Source organism: Pseudochaenichthys georgianus, chromosome 19, assembly GCF_902827115.2.
Source record: "Pseudochaenichthys georgianus chromosome 19, fPseGeo1.2, whole genome shotgun sequence".
NCBI classification, from domain to species: Eukaryota; Metazoa; Chordata; class Actinopteri; order Perciformes; family Channichthyidae; genus Pseudochaenichthys; species Pseudochaenichthys georgianus.
Window position 1 is genome coordinate 12,166,755 of NC_047521.1, and position 18,958 is coordinate 12,185,712.

Below are 18,958 nucleotides of genomic sequence, written 5' to 3' on the forward strand. Positions count from 1 at the left end.
TGCCCTGTTGCCTTTAAACTTGTGGAGCAGAAGTTGAGACGCTTTGCAGTTATACAAAGCCCCTTTGTCTTTGAGAAAGATGGGATCACTATATCCACAGCGCTCCTCCTTCCAGCTCATCATCCGTTTCCTCCTCTCACCACAATGGCTCACGAGGGAAACCAAGAGGCTCTTTTTCTTTCTTTAAATGCACCACACATTTGAAGAATTGCTTTTTTATACAGCGATTTAAGAAATATATAGAGAGAGAGAGACACAGAAAGAAAGATATCAAATAAAGATAGATGGTAATGGGCAATTGTTTGTGGTGCCTGTAGAGAGAAAGCATGCTCAGAGAATTTCTATACTTTTCAGGCAAATATGAGATTCAGCAAAAGAGTTCCGAGTGGGTTTGCTGATTAGAAACGTATGCTCCGTGTGTGGTTCTGCCTAACATAGTTTGGCATGCTGACAGCAACACTTAGCTATCATGTTCGCATCACATACTTTCCTCTCCGTGACTCATCCGCTTTGAGAAAACACTCTGCGTTCTCCACACCGGCATCAGCAGCACATAAATATGATGTGCTAGCGGCAATAACTCCCTATGAGTTAGCTGCTGAGAGGCTAAAAGATGCTTTTTTGCTGTGACGCGTTCCATATAAGAGTCCGTAGTCATTTGTAGTCCATGGTGTTTAATAAAGACGAAAACAAACAATATACGACTCCAGACCTGACGGTCAACAGAAAGTATCGGAGCAAATTCACCCTCTTCCTACATTCATATCCTCCCAACCGGCATCCAACCGGTGACTAATACAATAAACCACACCCACGTGACCATTGCCGGAAGTGATAAACAATAAGAATGAAACGCGATGCAAACAGAAATACAAATAATAAGTAAGGCAAAAACAAGCATTTTGGCTCCTACATTCCGGCCCCTAATTATTATATAACAATTTATAATAATTATTCAAAACCAATTACAATAAAGCACTGTATATTCTAATGATATGCAGATCATCATGTTTTAAATCCAGTATTCATATATCAGTATACAAGCAATCAAGTCTGCTGTGTGTAGTATTGTGAGTGCAGGGTGCAAACATAGTCACTGTATGCAGGGGGCAAGGAGCAAGGTCAAAAATGTAAAATTATTTAGACACGGCAAAAGTTTCTCTGCCACATGAAAAAGGCGTACTTGGCTGAGGGGTATGTTCAGAAAGCCACCATTTGTCTTCATCTGAATCCCAAGTACAAGTCCTTTTTTCCTTGTCCTTTTCCAATCTAATGTGATTGAGCCTTCCAATAGTTTGGCAGATTTAAGACTGGATCCCGGAACCGCTGATTCCCCATGGAAAGTCTCTGGATGTCTCTGCCACCTTCAGGATAGTGCATCTTAAGTTGATGTTTCCACAGCATATCCACTGTCCTTACAGACGTCCTGCTGGCACCCATCACTGACTCTGAGAGTTTGCAGTCCCCTTCACCGGCCCCAGTAAGGCCACTTGTATGCAAAGAGGCTGGTTCTTTTCTGTACATCTTAGTTTCCATGTCGTATTTAATTTGTCCCGCTTTCATGGTTGCAAATGTGCTTTCTACTGGATGAGGTTGTGACTCGAGTGTTATGGTAGATGTGATGATTTCAGTGTCAGCTCTGTCCTTGGTTGTTATTGTTGATGTTTTTAGATTAGCTACACTGTGCTCTGGAATGATTGGTGCAGATATATATATAACTTGTGGCTGGGGTACAAAGGATCTGTTTTGATATGAAGGGTTTTCTTTTCCTTAATTCATTTACAAAATATGACTGCTTGCCATCAGATCTGTAGTGCAGCTACTCAGAACACTGGATTTCTTTGATGCAGCAAGAACCTTCATTGCTATGGTGGCGGCGATGTCTCCTTCTAGGTCCAGTTGTTCTCTTCTTCTCCTCAGCTCATGTTCCTGTTTTTCTAAAGCATGTTTCTTTTGAAGTAGATTTTGTAAAACCATCAGGGCGGCCACTTCCGCCTGAGCTTTTATATAAGCAGGTGCAGTTCTTGAAAGGCTTCCTCTGGATCTTGAGCCATGAAAAGTAAATTTGTAGTTCTGTTTCCAATATTTAACACACTGTCCACTCCATCCTCATTTTCGTTGTTGTCACTCATTTTTGCATGTTCCAATATGCACACAAACAGTTCACTAATGTCAATCTTGTCACAGACGCGGTGCCTGATCAGTGATCACAGCTGTGCACGTTACAAACAATTCCGGAAATCCAAACCTTCGCCGATATCGGCATAACCAGCACGCACAAAACAGGCCAAATAGCAGTCCCCAATGGACTAACGGCGGCACTTCCAAACTGTGTTCCAAAATAAAACATACACAGAATGAACGAAAGTGTGCCTACCGCCTCAACTGGCTGTGATGTGCTCTAGTCAATCAGTTTCCGCCTGCGGCCACGGTGAATTGTGGCTTTCCTTTCCACTTCGTCGAGGGGGAAACTGTCTCAGTGTTCCAACTCCGTGATCCTGAACGTCCTGGCTTCGTCTGCTTAGGATGCGGTCCATTCCGTCGCGTCTTCGATGCGGCGATCCATTTCTGTTGACTAATTGTAGCGGCAATAACTCCCTATGAGTTAGCTGCTGAGAGGCTAAAAGATGCTCTTTGCTGTGACGCGTTCCATATAAGAGTCCGTAGTCATTTGTAGTCCATGGTGTTTAATAAAGACGAAAACAAACAATATACGACTCCAGACCTGACGGTCAACAGAAGTATCGGAGCAAATTCACCCTCTTCCTACATCATATCCTCCCAACCGGCATCCAACAGGTGACTAAATACCAATAAACCACACCCACGTGACCATTGCCGGAAGTGATAAACAATAAGAATGAAACGCGATGCAAACAGAAAGTAAGGCAAAAACAAGCATTTTGGCTTCTACAATGACAAATGAATGAACATCACTGTAGGTGCTCGAATTCATCTGCTTTAGTCATGTCATGCCGTTAACTCGTTTGTCTTCAGCTTGTCTTCTTTTGCTCAGTAACTCCATCAGGTGTTCATTCATTAAACTCAGAGAAGTATTTGTTTTACTGGATTGCTTGATTACCGCTGTTCCCGACTCTTGCACTCATTCATAGTGAATTAGCATATTTATTACCTCCGCCAAGAGGTTATGTTTTCAGGTTGGTTTCTTTGACCCGTTTGTCAGCAGGATTCAGAGATGGAGCACTCGAGTCCTGGACTCGGACTCGAGTGTCGATTTTCGGGACTCGTGACTCAACTCGGACTCGCGCACTGATTGACGCGACTCGGACTTGGACTCGTGAATTCTCGCGCAGGATGACTTGGACTCGTGCTTTTTTCCCCCCACGATGACTCTGACTCGACTCGTACATTGACGCTCCGACTTGGACTCGAGCACATTTTCTCTGGAGTCTGATGTCCTCTATCCTGGCGTGTGCACCTGCGAGGCGACTTCACGTACTGGGCCCCGCTATTCCAGTCTAAAGATGTCTAAGATACACCCGCATGGTGCTGTATGCTTTCACACATTCTGCTTCCACATTGGAAAAGAGCAGCGCAAAATGCTCGTTATGTGGAAACAATATTGAAGAGAAGGCTCCGTAACACATTACTCTAAGGATCGAGTTCAGACATATAGGCTGTCTTGAACACTATCATCAGAGTAACGTGATCTAATCAATAAATAAAGATTTAGCCATAACACGAAAGCACATAGCTACTTAAAATGCAGAATGAAGTCATTTTGCATGCTAAGTAGCCATGTGCTTTCTGGGGCTCAATCTTTATCAGTAAACCGATTTAACCAGTAAAAGTTCCTTCAAAATAAGAGTCCCGATCTTATTACTATCAAAATAAAAGTGCAAAACGAACATTTTACCATAGGACCATAGAACCATCACTTCTCTAAAAAGGTAACTCATTTTTTATATATAGTTTATTTATATATAATAATAATATTAATATTAATAATAAGCTTATATTTGTATAGCACCTACTACAAGAGTTGTAGCCAAACTCGCTTCACAGCAGTTCAATAGACAGATTAGTATAACATGACAGGATAAAAGCAATGTAGAGGAGCAGCTACATTTCAACACATATATCCACGAAGATTAATACATGAAGACTTGTGACTCGGACTCTTCTTAGGTGACTCGGACTTGGACTAGAACACAGGTATGATGACTCAACTCGACTCGGACACTCCTTGGATGACTCGGACTCGACTACGACTCTCCCTAGGTGACTCGGACTTGGACTCGAAGAGTGGTGACTCGAGAGTGACTTGGACTCGTGAATTGGTGACTTGACTACAACACTGACAGGATTACAGAACATCTACCAGCCAGATATTTATAACACTTGGGAAGGAGTGTAGCATAGGCCGGTGAACAACATATTTAATGCTATAGCGCAGGGGTGTCCAAACTACGGCCCGGGGACCAAATGAGGCCCGTGGTCCATTTTGAATTGGCCCGCAAATTCTAAAAGTATAATGGAATATGGCCCACACATGAAACTTGTGCTTGTCTTATATTATACATCTTAAACATATCGAAAAAATATATTCCATGTGTTAATAAGCCACATTTTAAAATAAATTCAGTAAATTAAAGTAAAAAAAGCGCAATAACTTATTTGCATAACAAGCTTGAGATATAGACTTCCTATTTCCCCTTATTACAAGCAATCTGTGTTAATGAATGAGCTGAAAACTAAATAAATGAAACACTAAATGAAAGCTGGGATGTATGCTGTGTTTTTTTTTTACATATATTTTACTGATTTTGCTAACTTATAACTTACGAGGCAATATACCTCACCTCTAGTGAGTGGCCCAGCCCTTCGTATGTTTTTCTGTATGTGGCCCTCAGTGAAAAAAGATTGGACACCCCTGCTATAGCGGATTCGAAAAATGTAAAACAGCCATGGTGGTCTGCCTTGCTCTCAGATTGCCCTTTTATTCGGTTTCTAGTGGTTTAATGTACCTGCTTGCTGGGTGCGGCCCCTCGTGGGTGCGCTGCGGGGTCCGTCCCCAGCTGCGTTGAAAGGGGCCACACTGATCATATAGGTGGTGTAACCGGTCAGGTTCTTCAGCTTCACTCCCCCCTCCGGCATGAACAGAGTCCGCAGCCGCTCCGTATCGTTCTTGCGCTGGAACTCCCAAAAGTAAACCTACGTGGAATAGGATTCATGAATAAATATTAATGCAAGTCTACAGACGCTGTTCAGGGAATTCAGCTTCTATAAACCTCCCTCCCATTTCAATCTCCCTAAAGGGAAAGCAGTTTTTTATTTGATTCACTGTAAATATTTTGTTGAACAATTTCATTGAAAGCCCCTCTGGAAAACAGTGCTACCTAAAGTGTAGAAATGTGCATTTAATGGTGATTCACATGAAATAGATGCGGTCTCTTGAGCACTACAAATAAACATTTGAATCTTTATATAAAGATAAAAACTGGGAAGTAGGACTATAACATGTGTTGCTCCAGGGCCTACTTTGGCACCTGGCAGCGTTTTCAGAAGATGTTAAATAAAAAAAGTGTGACTCCGACCTTGTAGCCCTGGAGGTCTCCATTCTGTGCGTCCACGGGGGGAGGGTCCCACGTCACGTCCAGCTGGGTGGCGGTTGCGGACTGAATGGCCACACTCTGGGGCGGCGCTGTAGGCACTGTTGAAGGCCATCACACACATTATTATACCAGACAAGGACATTTCCTGCATACAAGGGATTGTTTTAGTTGGTGCTGTACTCAGTGTATTGACAGGCAGCATAACAGCCAAACAGACTAAACCTAAGAAGAAGAACCCAGGATTTACAAAGACAAATGACTCCTCGCGTGCTTCTTTAGGAGATCACTTCAGAATCAGAATCAAGTTTATTTCCAAGTACGTTTACACATACAATACATTTGCATTGGTATCTGGTGGTGCAAACATAAACAATAATACAAAAAAAGAAGTTGCAAAGCAGGTAGAAAAAAAAAGAAATATATAAGGACACAAATAAGTATTTTTAAGAAACAATTTACCATTAAAAAAGGATACTAAAGACAAGTATTTACAATACATTTAAAAGTAACTATACAAAATCACCTTAAAAGCATAAAAAAACACTTAGCACAATAAGTATATGGCAAACTACAGTGTATTATATTTGAAAGTGGAGGGCTGTGCAGACATGTGTGCAAACATGAGAGAGTTGAGCATGGACATGGCTCACATTATTAAGAAAGACACAAAAGAACAAGATGTTGTTCACATTAATGTAATGCATAATGTTTTTGGGGTGGATAAAAAGCACAGAGGTTGTGTGAGTGACGGCTGTACAGAAAAGTCTAATCCACTTGCATTGCGGGTGGCCAAATGACTTTGTGCAGGAGCCCGTGTTGATTGAAATGACAGGAAGCGTACATACCTGCCTCCCCCCACAAACACCTCCTGTGGCGTGCTGGTCGGCCCCTCGCCCACAGCGTTTGTAAACACTCATGCGTATCTCGTAGCGCTTGTGTTTACTCAGCTCTGCAGGGGAAGTAAACAGCAAGGGATTAAAAGTTAGGAATTTATTTAACACGAAACACCACGAATCACCTTTTGGAAAAACTATTTTGAACAGCAGGCATATCTTTCACAGGAATTGTACCTTGTATAATTACATGTGATAAATACAATGATTATCGAATCCCTATTTGCTCCTTATTTTGGAAACCCAATATTCTTTCAGCTCATCCAAAATCCCTCAACCTCCTTCCTGGTGCCACAACAATCTGGTTGAGTCAGTAGTGCAATACTAAGGCTGTAATCCCTCAGCAGTGTCCCACTTGTTCTCATAGCACCGCTACTGAGTAACGGTAAAACACTGATTGTCTGCGCAAATAAATAATTACAAGGGGTGCAGGAGCAGTCTGTGGCCATCTGCTTTTGTAGTGCTTCTCCAAATAAACTGACAAACCAAGGGTGTGTTGGACTACACGAGCGTGTGTACTCAGTGTCCAGGATTTCCGTAGACAGAGAGCTTCCGTTTGCTTTAGAGAAGTGGTTTGTACCAGTTTGGTGTAAATATAAGCAGCCAAATGTTGTGTTAAATTGCTCGAAACTTCAAACATATGTTGAGATTGTTTTTCTTTGTAACCTAATCACTTTGGGGATTGAATCATTGTTAAAGAGGCCATATTATGAGCACTTTCAGATTCATATTTGAGTTTTGTTGAGTAGTTGGACATGTTTACACGCTTTAATGTTCAAAAGGTGCTTTGTTTTAGCCTGTGCATGCACACAAACCCGTAGAACACAAACCAGGAAAGTGAAAAACCAGAAAAAGCTAAATAGGGCCTCTTCAGGACATGTGTTTTTTTAAGACAGAGCCATAACATCACTTACTGTCCAACTGATGCTGGGTCTGAGTTGAATCACTCAGGTTCTGGATGCTGTAGGGTGCTGCGGTGGAGAGGCAAGAAGGAAAAGTGATAAAAAAGACGGGTTAAATAAGGGGGAGGAAGTGGAGAGACAATAGGCTTAGTGTCTGATATTCCCCTTGTTAAGAAGCGCTTCACTTTGATCATAAATAAACCCACAATCACAGTGATCATACCTCCGAGTCAGCCCAGGATCGACTCAACGGTAAATGATAGGGTAAGTTACACGGAGCAGGAGCAACAGTGCCTGAGTAAACCTAATAATAGCCTGCTGATCACAAGATGAAATGTTTTGCTGTGTGGTGTCAAGACCAGCGGGGATATCTTGGGAAAGTTTTCCTCTGATGGAAATAAATGGTGCTGCTGACACGAGAAGAGAAAAATGACCCGTGAAGGAAACTCATAATGGTGAGTAGTTGTTACTGATGTGAAGGTGGGAAAATAACACTTTTTGTCACAGTGGTGAATAGTTTCTTGATGTGCAGTTTTTGTCCTTGGTTTATTTCTTTAAATTCACAATGTAGCTTTATTAGCATAATAAATGCAACATACCGGCAGTTCTCAGTGAAAACGTGTTTGTGTAATGATCCAACCGTGTAGGTGGTAACAAACTGCTGTTATTCATGGTTTGCTGCAGTAATTCCTCACCGGTGAGATCGCCCCAGGTCGACAAACTGCTGATGGTGTGAGCAGAGTAACTGCGCAGACGGTCATAAAGCAGCTCACGATATCGAATCCGAAAGCCCAGTAAGATTCCGTTTATCTTCTCCTCAGAGGGGGGCTGGAAATGAAAAGATTGGGCATTTTAAGTCTAACGTAGCAGAACTAAGCCGAACAAATATCTGAGAATATTGCACATGGCATACCTTTTCAGCTTGATGTGGTCATATAATTTCACTTTAATAGACATTTTACTTTTGTGTTTTTTTCACTGTAATATTCCACTTCTTCATCATGTAATTTGTCTCTTGACTGGCATGCATTAATTGAGGCTTATAAAAGAAAATCTCGTCTCAGAGTGATCTCACCCAAAGGTGAGTCACACAGAGAGAAATCCCCGATGGTTGAACATGAGAGAGCGGAGCCGGAGGGCAAAAGCAAAACAAGAACTCTTCTATCCTTATAAACTCACAAGTGTTCTCCATAAACATCAAATTGGTGCTTGCAGCCTCCTGTTTTCCTCTTTATGAGCCGTTAAGTCAGGTGTGAGTGTTGGAGAGGGTGTAGAGACACACACAGAGTACATGGTGTGTGAAGCATCAGGCCTGTAAGTATAGGCCTACTTTGTGTACTGCCATGGTATCTCTTTAGAGGCCACTTTCTTGGGCTTTTTATGGATTTTGCAAACAATGGAACAAAAGAAACAAAAACAATATGCCTCTTCTTACCTGCCAGCGGATCAGCACGGACGTCGTTGTGTGCGGTGTCACGGAGAGAATGGAGGGTGCTTCGTCAGGCGCTGAGGCAACAAAAGTGAGATAAATGGGCTAAATTGACCAGCAAATGTTCACAATTCAAGATGCTAAATGTATCCATGTGCAGTGGCATTCATGGGCCATAAACACAACAGCTAGAACAGAACAGGCACTGACAGATGGGTCGAAAAACAGGCGTTTGGAAAGAGGATATTTCTTTAGTTGGCTAAAGCACCAGTGGGCAAACGTTTGATGCTGTGCGGTGTGCACGTCTCATGGTAACTGCAGATGGTGCACACATGCCATCACCTGCTGGGTTTGCCAGTGGTGTCTGAATCACAACAATAGGCTGATTCATGGAGACATTAGACTCCGTTCACACAAACATAAGAGTGAAATGGCAATATTGTGCCGATAAATACCTCAATACAGTTCATGTGCGAACATTAAAGGTGAAATAGTTCCATACTTCACAGTACAGAAACGTAATCTTTTTTAAAACAGCGTTTGTTATTATTGTTTTTTCGGCAAAGTCTTGTCAATACTGTTAGGTTGCCAGGTAACCATTGAGGAGTGAATGCACATGCCATGGAATAGTTGCAGAAACGCCCAAAAGAACCACAACATGTTGTTTTTACACTTGAATAGATTCAAAACAGGAGACATATTCGAGCTTAGAGGTGGGTTTTATAACCTTACTTCCAGTCTTTATGCAATGCTTAGCTAATTGGCAGCTAGCTGTGGCCTACTGTTTAACAAACAGACATGAGAGTGCTGCCAAAGCTTTAGATCTAACTCTTGGAAAATAGGAGAGTGGTGAGTGTGGATTTCAAACTAGTCAAGGTAAACGTTGAGCCTGGGGCATGTGTAAAAGTGATGCTAGTTACCAGGCATATTGGAAGAAAATGTCATTTTCTTTTAATGTTAGATTTCTACTTAAAATCCTGTGGAGCAACCATAAGCAAAGGAAGTTAGTCTTATTAGCTTGATTGAGTAGCAGCGAAAGGTGGGGCTTAGCAAAGGCTTAATTCACTCAACAGATATTAAAGTTGATGTCACTCTTACCGTCCTGTAGTGTCGTGATTGCTTCACTTTCCTCGCTGTACTCACTGTCCCCTATGTCATTGGTGGCTTTTACTCTGAACTGGTAGGATGTGAAGGGCTTCAGCCTTAGGGATGGAAGCACAGGAAAGCCCATCAATCTTGATGATAAACTACGACACTGGATCTTTAACCTTTCAGCTACAGATATCAAAAAGACAAATGTAGTCTCACTGTGGGAGCTAAAAGCTTTTCAAGCTAACTAGGAAGAAAGTCAGCCAAACTGAGAGACCTCTCTGCTGAATGCTGCATTTTCTAAATTCCTAATGTCCTAAACTTGTTTGGCTGGTTCATACCATTGTTTATGTTCCTAATCAGACTCTAATACCCTGGAAACATTATTCCGTATAAGCATATTGTTGAAATGCCAAGTATAGTGCAGCTGAGGGAATATTTAAGTGAGTGTACAGTAGGGACTAGACTTATACTCTACATCTAAAGAGAACAAATATAAAAACATGTCTTGTAATAAAGAGGATTAGATGTTGTAAATAAAACTCCAGAAAGCTAAAATAACTCTCTACCTTGATACTATGTAGGAGGAGGCCTCATGGTTGACGGAGGCAGAGTGGACGGTCCAGTTGCTCTCAGGAAGCTCTCTTTGCTGCACGGTGTAGTAACGCACAGGGGACAGGCCGTCGCTGCCCGGCTCCCAGGACAGGAGAACATGACGGGCTTGGACGTCTTTCTGAGGAACCATGGGGCGGCTGGTGGGCTGGGGACGAGCTGAATGTGGACACACAGACAAAAGGTGTTACAAAGGGAAGGAGGAAAAAATGGGCCCGACACATAGTAACTTATGTTGGAGGAACTGTGGGAAATCAGACTCATATATCTTGGTTATGCCCTAAATTACATATATTTTGGAAAGAGATATTTTATGCTATTTAAAAGAAGTATTCCAACAGAATATTGCTCTAAATCCGATGGTGGCTCTACTGGGAGTTTTACCTGAGGGTCTAGAAGAGAGGTCTGATACCCCTTTCACACCAGCGCCTTTTCAGCTCCGGCTCGGAGCTAGAGCCTGAAAAGCGCCGGGTTTTCCAGTTCACACCGGAGCTGCGCCGGCTCTTAGCTCCGGAATCCGCTTCATTTCCAGCTCCAAAAAATTGTCGGTCCAGAGGCAAGAGCTTTGGAGCTAAGAGGTGACGTCCCTTACGTCTCTCTTACGTCGAGGCGTGCAGGAAACTAAACCCACCTCCCATGGGTCGACTGTTATGCCTGCCTACAAGCAGTAGTGCCTATAAACACACTTTATAAAGTCAGGCAACACTAACCAGGCTTCGTGTGATTCTGTTTATTTGTGCCTTACTTTGACTATCCGTTCACTGTTATCGATCATTGTGGAGAGAGGCAGACGTGTTGTTTTGTATTATTGCAGCTATCGGATGCAAGTAGTCAGTTTAGCTTCGGTTGCTATGCTAACATCACCCGTTTTATACCAGAGAAACTTTCATAACAGCGTTGTGATACCAAACAGTGTCAATTCAGACTGACACACATTCACTTAGGCTAAGGGGAACTGGGGATATGCATCAGCTGCTTGTGTGAGTCGGACAGTGAATACTTTAGAGCGGCCGCTGCAGTGTGAGCTAACCGGGAGCTAACGGGAGAATAAACTCCTGTGGAAGAGCAGCCAATACTGCAGCGGTCGGTAAATGCCGCAGAAACACATTAATAAACAATGAATCACGGCACTCTGGAGCAAAGTATAAGGTTGGAGAAGTCGTTATTCAATTTATTCTGGCTTCGTGTGATTAAAAGCAACACGATCATCGACCCGACGCTGTTGTTGTTGTGAGCTGCCGTTGGGGAGCAAATCAGCGATGTAAACGGTGACGTCATGACGCAGCAGGGGCAGCTCTGGGGCGCCAGTGGGCGGTGTGCACAGAGCGGGAGCTGAAAAGGGAAACCGGAGCTGAACCAGAAAAGCTCCCGCTCGGAGCTAGAAACTGAAAAGCGCTGGTGTGAAAGCCGCATAAGAGGTATATAATAAGAATTATATTAACAGCATCTGTTAGCATCTAGCTCTCCTGCTTACAAACTTTTAGCCATCCCTACTTATACAAGTAGTAGTTTTAGTTGTCTGCGATCTGCGGAGGCCTACTCCCACCTGTGGAGTGCGGCTGTACTGAGGTGTTTTTCCTCCGGAGACGTCACGAAGAGACGGAGCGGCTCCACCTGTTGCTGCATGCGATTTACGGAGGCCTGCTCATCGCGAAGAGACGGAGCGGCTCAACCTGTTTGCTGCCTGCGATCTGCGATCTATGGAGGCCTGCTCCCACCTGTAGAGGCTGTACTGGAGAGGTTTTTACCCCGGAGTCGTCGCGGAGAGACGGAGTGGATCCATGCTTCGGGCTTTGGCCTGCTTCCACCGGGCGTGTGCTGCTGTGCGGAGGAGGATTTTACCACCGCTGGGGCTGCTTTCCACCTGTCCTGGTTCTGCTGTTGCAGAGGCCTGCTTTCACCTCGGGGATACCACGGAGGGACCGGAGCGCTTCCACGCTGCTGTTTTCGCCTGTCCTTTGCTGCTGTGCTGATTTTGCACCAGGAACATCGCGGATACTGTGTGCTGGTCTGGGAAAATGGCCCATATCGGGATTCTGCTGTGCCTGTTAACTGTTTTGGACTATGAGAAGATCTCTAGTCATTCTGAGAAGTCTACTGGATTCAGGTCTGTTCTGCCACCCGCAGTGGGCATCCTCTGCAAAGGTTCGGATGTGTTGCTCAAATAATTACCGGTTGCCTTGTCACAGACAATCTGCTCGACAAAATATGTTTGTCTTTTTTATTTTCCTGCGATGATGGTTCTTCAGGACTGCTTCTTAAGCTCTAATCACACTCTCGCAGACTTTTCCGGTGTTTCTAAATTAGATGACAATGTATGTGTGTCGTTTAAGAGGAAAAGATGCTTGGTTTTTTTGTTGTTATTACTGTCAGGAAATGTACAACCTAACCCTGGTCCGCCCAGTAGTAGTAGTCAGATCGCTACTCCTGCTGATTTTAAAGCTAGGTCTGGGTTGGGTTTCATCCACTTGAATGTGCGCAGTCTGTTACGTAAACTAGATTTTGTCCGTGTCTGGGCGAGCTCGACTGACGCTGACGTCATTGTTTTATCAGAAACATGGCTAAACAAGTCTATTTTGGCCTCTGACATTGCCTTACATGGTTTTAATGTGTATCGTACCGACCGGCCTAATGAAGGTGGTGGCGTTGCCATTTATGTTAAGAATAAGTTCAGTGTAACCACATTAGTTTCCAAATCGATCAGTAAGCAATTTGAATTTTTAGCCATAAATATAGAAGTGGCAAAGGGTCAACAGGTCATGGTAGTGAGTTGTTACAGACCCCCCTCAGCTGTCAAAGACTCCTTGTCTTCACTAGCTAATCTTTTATCACAACTAGACTACAAGGAAATAGTGCTACTTGGAGATTTTAACTGGGACTGGTTAACTGAAGTGTCAGAGGATTTTAAAAACCTTTGTATCTCTTTAAATGTTACTCAGATTGTGGACAGTCCTACTCGCCCTAACATTAAGTCCCCTAATAAATCCTCCCTAATTGATCTAATTTTAACTAATGTTCCCCATAAATATTCATCTGTGGGAGTATTTGCAAATGATCTGAGTGATCACTGTGTTGTAGCCACAATTAGGGACACTAAGGTCCAGAAGGTTAAACCTCGCATTATCATTAAGAGAGACAGAAAACATTTTGTGGAGCAGGGTTTTGTGCATGATCTGTTTGATTTTGATTGGGGTAAAATCGATCTGTGTGCTGATGTGGAAACCGCATGGTCTTATTTTTATCTTGGTTTTATGGAGATCATTGATAGACATGCACCCCTGCGTAAATTTAGAGTAAAGGGACGAGACAATCCTTGGTTTTCTGCTGAGCTGTCTAGTCTCCTTCATGAGAGAAACAAGGCCTGGGCAAAGACTATGAAATCAGGCTCAGAGGTAAGAGTGGCTGCGTTTTAGGCAGCTAAGGAATAGCTTCACATCAAATGTCAAAAGTGCAAAGTCGAAGTACTATTTGTCAGTTACCACAGAAAACCTAAATAATCCTAGGAAATGTTGGAAAGCAATAAAATCGATATCCACCGGTGAGATCCGTAATGAGCTACCTCCGTGCCTTACCACAGCATCTGGCACTATATCGGACAGGGCTACTATGCTAAATTGCTTTAATGAGCATTTTGTGTACTGCGGTTCTATGTTTGATTCTGTGACTAACTCTGCTTCTGTGAACACCCCAATCCGTGACTCTGAACAATGTGGTCTGGAAAACCCTTTCAGTTTTACTCCTTTTACTGTCAATGTTGTTCATGAAGCCTTATCTAAGCTAGATCCTAGGAAACCGGCTGGCCCGGACAACTTAGAACCTTTCTTTTTAAAGATAGCTGCAGATTTTATTGCTCCACCTCTTACTTCTCTTTTTAACCTCTCCCTCAGCACAAATACAATTCCAAAAGTATGGAAGTCTGCTTATGTCTTGCCTTTACTGAAAGGAGGGGAGGCAACTATTTTAAATAACTATAGGCCAATCTCTAAATTGTCAGTTCTGGCTAAGGTGCTCGAACGACTTGTGAGTGAACAAGTAAAGGAGTTTTTATGTATAAATGATATCCTGTCTAAACATCAGTCAGGATTCAGAAAGAAACACAGCACCATCACTGCGACAATGAAAGTGGTAAATGACATTACTAGTATTTTAGATAATAAGCAGAGTTGTGCAGCTCTATTTATTGACCTTTCCAAAGCGTTTGACACCGTTGATCATCGCATTTTAAAGCAGAGGCTACTCAGTATTGGCATATCCAGCCTTGCAGTGGGGTGGTTTGTGAACTACCTCTCTGAAAGGTCCCAATGTGTTCATTTTGATGGACTGTCTTCTGAGTGGTTAAACATTTCTAATGGTGTACCACAAGGTTCTGTTTTAGGACCACTTTTATTCTCCATCTACATCAACAGTTTAGGTGATAATGTGGATGAAGCTACTTTACATTTTTATGCGGATGATACTGTAATGTATTGTGCAGGTCCCTCCATTAAAGAGGCTGTTGTTAAATTACAGGCTGTTTTTAACACTATTCAGACTCAGCTCTCTGAATTAAAGCTTCTTTTAAATGTGGATAAAACCAAGGTAATGCTCTTTTCTAAAGCTAAAAAGACACCAGAGCCTGTTTTAGATATTGTAACTACGCAAGGAACAAAACTTGAAGTTGTTGCCTGTTACAAATACCTTGGTATCTGGCTTGATGATTGTCTTACTTTTAAACTCCAGGTCACTCATCTGCTTAAAAAGCTGAGGGATAGGCTAGGTTTCTTCTACAGGAACAAGTCCTGTTTCTCATTTGAAGCCAGGAAAAGGCTAGTCACTGTGACCTTTTTACCTGTGCTGGACTATGGTGATTTGATATATATGAATGCACCTGCCCATTGCCTGGAAAAGTTAGATGCTGCGTATCACAGTGCTCTGAGATTTGTTACTAACTGTAAAGCACTTACTCATCACTGTACCCTGTATGCCAAGGCAGGTCTGCCTTCACTAACTGTACGGAGGCTCAGTCATTGGTACATGTTCATTTATAAAGCCATGTTGGGTAAACTACCTTTTTTTAATCTGCTCTCTGATCTCTCGACGAATTGAAAGTACGTATTGCCTGAGATCTCATGATGTTGTTTTATTAAATGTGCCAAGTGCTAGGACTGTCTTAGGGAAGAAAGCTTTTAGATGTGCAGCTCCACTAAATTGGAACAGTCTGCAAACATGTTTAAAACTGAGCACTTTGGTTCCCCTGCATCATTTTAAAACTCGGCTGGGTGACATGCTGTTTGATACTCATGGTACCTGTCACTGTAAATAGAGTTTTGTAAACTGTACCCTGTACATTATGTTGTATGTCATCCTTATTGTTGTTCTGTTGTTTTTATGTTACATGTGTAACTAATGACCTGCAGGTCACCCTTGAAAAAGAGATCTTTTGATCTCAAGGGGCTTCACCTGGTTACATAAAGGCTACAAACAATTGACAGCAGACCGGAAGTGCATCACCATTAAATGGTTGAAACTAAAACCTCTCACCTATAACCGCTGGATTCGGAGAGTGTGGGATACCCACCACATGGAGCAATAACATATTTATTACGCTTACAGAAAAATACATTTATCAAGCGATGGGCCCCTGTAATGCATCTACTAATACAGTAATACTTGTTAACACTCTTGTATGTCCCTTGTATTCTGTTTCCATCATTATTATTTTTGTTTATTTACTATTTTTTTCTAAGGTAGGCCATCTTTATTACATTTTTTATTTAGCACTGGAGTGGTACTCTGTTACTGGTTGTCTAATACTTGAAACAGCTGGAAAAACTGAAAATGTGAATGTGACTGAAAGATATATTGTACTGTATTATTGTCTGAAACGAAAAAAAGAAAGTTCTAAAAAAAAAAAAAAAAAAAAAAAAAAAATAGGGAAGGAGACATTGGCAACGGGTGGGTGGACAAAAGAAATACACATTTAAGAATAGAGTGGGAGCAAAGCATTGAAATCATCAAGACAGGATGGAGAAATTATATAAAAGTTGAACACACTTTTTGCTTGTTCACATTTGCATGGGCCATGTTGCACAAACAAGGGAGATTCCGATGAATGAAAAGTAGCCGAGGAATAAAGTTGCAGAGTAAACAATCCACAGTGTGCCTTGAGGGAAGCAGATGGACTGATTTGTTCTCAGAACTGCATCAGAGCGCTTCCGATAAACACCCACGGGGCAGAAACGCTCTGAAAACAGATCTGCTGACTGGACTGTAAACTGCAAATGAACTGAGTGCAAAGCATGCTTCTTACAGCTCTCTGCTAGCTGTGCCATTACTCAGATCACATACCTGTGTCTGCTTCGAGAATTATGCAAACAACTGTTACCTTGTTTGTTACTGCTACACCTCAAAATACCACTAAACTTTTAAAACGCCATAACAGATAATAATGTTATTTTATGTGCTCTTCTCGATAGACTGGTTCAGGAATAAGTCCTAAAATCAGTTATTATTTTATTACTTTCCCTGTGTTTAAGTCAACGTTTATTTGAACATGTTTTAGTTTATGTATTAGGAACACAAGATTAACATATTTTCATGTTCAGCTGTCATTCAAACAGCGGTTTGCGAGCTTTTTGTCGAGGGACAACTTTCGGGTCAGCATACAAAATACATCATCGCTGCAGCACTGTATTACTGTTGTTAATCATCTGCTATAAATCCAGCAGTCTAACATGGTTACCTCTCTTCTCCGTGGTGACCACCAGCGCCTCAGCAGCCTCGCCCCAGCCCTTCCTCGTCTGCGCTTTGATGCGGAACACGTAGACGGACTCCGGCTTGAGGCTGGTCACAGTGTACTGGCGAGCACTGGGGATCAGCACGTCCACTGTGGGTGTGTTGCTGTTGGAGGAGTTGAGGTGGTATGTGATCTGGTAGGCTGGTGGAAGATGGAGGAAAACATATCTTATTAAGGTGTCAAACGGAGCTCAGTTTTAGGGTAAAACTAGGATGAAACATGTTTTATTTGTTGCTTCTGTTGGTAATAGCCAACTGTGCAACAAGCAGATTTGTCTCTTCTGAAATGACTCTATTAGCTTCTGCATGCTACTGTGTGGGACTGACATACTGTATAGTTTAAAATAAATTATCCGACAGATGTATAATGACTCAATCGCTCACAAGGAAATCCCCTATTAGCTTAGAAGAGATCCCAACTCCCTTTAGAGCCAGGAAATCACAAGATTTGACATTAAACACCACCAAAGTATGTTGAAAGTCAACACCAGTGGGCTCCATTCAAAAAATATATTTCTGGATTAGATGCTAGATTTTAGGGTAAAATGTCAAGGAATAATGGTGGTAAGAGAAAATAACTACTTTTGTATGTTACTAACCAAGTATTATGCCATTGGGCTGCGAGGGAGACTGCCAAATAAGCCTGACAGAGGTGGTGCGCACTTCCGGGAATAGGATACCCACAGGAGGTCCTGGCACTGCAGGAAATAAACAGACAAAACACTGAATACTTTAACAACTCGGACTTTGCTTACGTTTTATTTACACTTATTAGTTCACCAAAGATCCTATCAAGCTGAAGATAAATCGTCCCAATGTTAAATGAAAGGCTAATACAAATTGTAAATGTCAATAGCATAAAAGCAAATGTTCTACTTGGACTATGCCAAATAACATTGTTTACAATTTTCTTTGATGTGATACTACATGCTTAAATGCTTAACGTTGTCCCTACCATCATCCAGAGTCCTCTCCAGGATGGGTGGAGAACTGGGCCGTCCAACTCCAATCCGCGTGAAAGCCAGGACCTGGATCTCATACAGAACGTATTTCCCAAGACCGGTGAGCTGAATGCTGTGGGTGGCGTTCCCCTCCACCATCCAGAAGTGGACCGCACTGTCAGAGTCCTTCTCTTTGAACACCACCTGATCCAGGGACGAGAAAGGCGAGAGATGTTGGGGAAAAGGGGATTTGGAAATAAAGAAATGGCCTCACACAGTGTTTCCCTGCTGCTCTGTATACTGCCTAACAATAGTTGTTTTTTCTTACGGAACAATTAGATGGTTTCTGACTGCTCAGTACAAAAAGCACAAACAGACCTTGTAGCCAAGAATGAGTCCATTTCTGTCTGGCTCGGGAACTTCAAACCAGCGCACCAGGATGCTGCTGGAGGTGGTGGCGAAGGCAGAAACGTTGGTGGGTCCACAGGAGGGGACTGGAACACAAAGAGAGCGGGAGCCAGACACATTAGGCCTCAATAGTCCATTGTTTGCCATTTCTTCTGAAAAATGCATTAGTCTATTTACTGTGTGGATGTACTTTGATTGATCTGATATGGTTATGGCCTGTGTGCTTGTGTTTGCACAAAGCCTCTGATATCCTGGTATACCCTGCAGGCCTGCTGTACAAAAGAAAGACTGCAAGAATAGGCCCTTTCTCTTCCTTGGCACTTATCTCTGGACA

At 42.5% G+C, this 18,958-nt stretch overlaps 1 protein-coding gene and 1 long non-coding RNA gene across 2 annotated transcripts in view; one reads left to right on the top strand and one right to left on the bottom strand.

The window, feature by feature from the left end:
* Positions 1–18,958, bottom strand: part of sdk2b (sidekick cell adhesion molecule 2b) — a 313,948-nt gene that overhangs the window by 19,313 nt on the left and 275,677 nt on the right. Inside the window, 13 exon segments of the mRNA XM_034107489.1 lie at positions 4,989–5,175; positions 5,559–5,674; positions 6,426–6,480; positions 6,482–6,525; positions 7,384–7,440; positions 8,067–8,199; positions 8,807–8,877; positions 9,899–10,002; positions 10,459–10,660; positions 17,223–17,417; positions 17,875–17,973; positions 18,231–18,420; positions 18,595–18,710. Of these exon segments, the coding sequence (XP_033963380.1) occupies positions 4,989–5,175; positions 5,559–5,674; positions 6,426–6,480; positions 6,482–6,525; positions 7,384–7,440; positions 8,067–8,199; positions 8,807–8,877; positions 9,899–10,002; positions 10,459–10,660; positions 17,223–17,417; positions 17,875–17,973; positions 18,231–18,420; positions 18,595–18,710 (1,569 nt within the window).
* On the top strand, positions 7,663–18,330 carry LOC117464800 (uncharacterized). Its single transcript, XR_004554127.2, has 3 exons — positions 7,663–7,826; positions 17,248–17,372; positions 18,241–18,330. It is a non-coding gene; the product is annotated as an uncharacterized lncRNA (long non-coding RNA).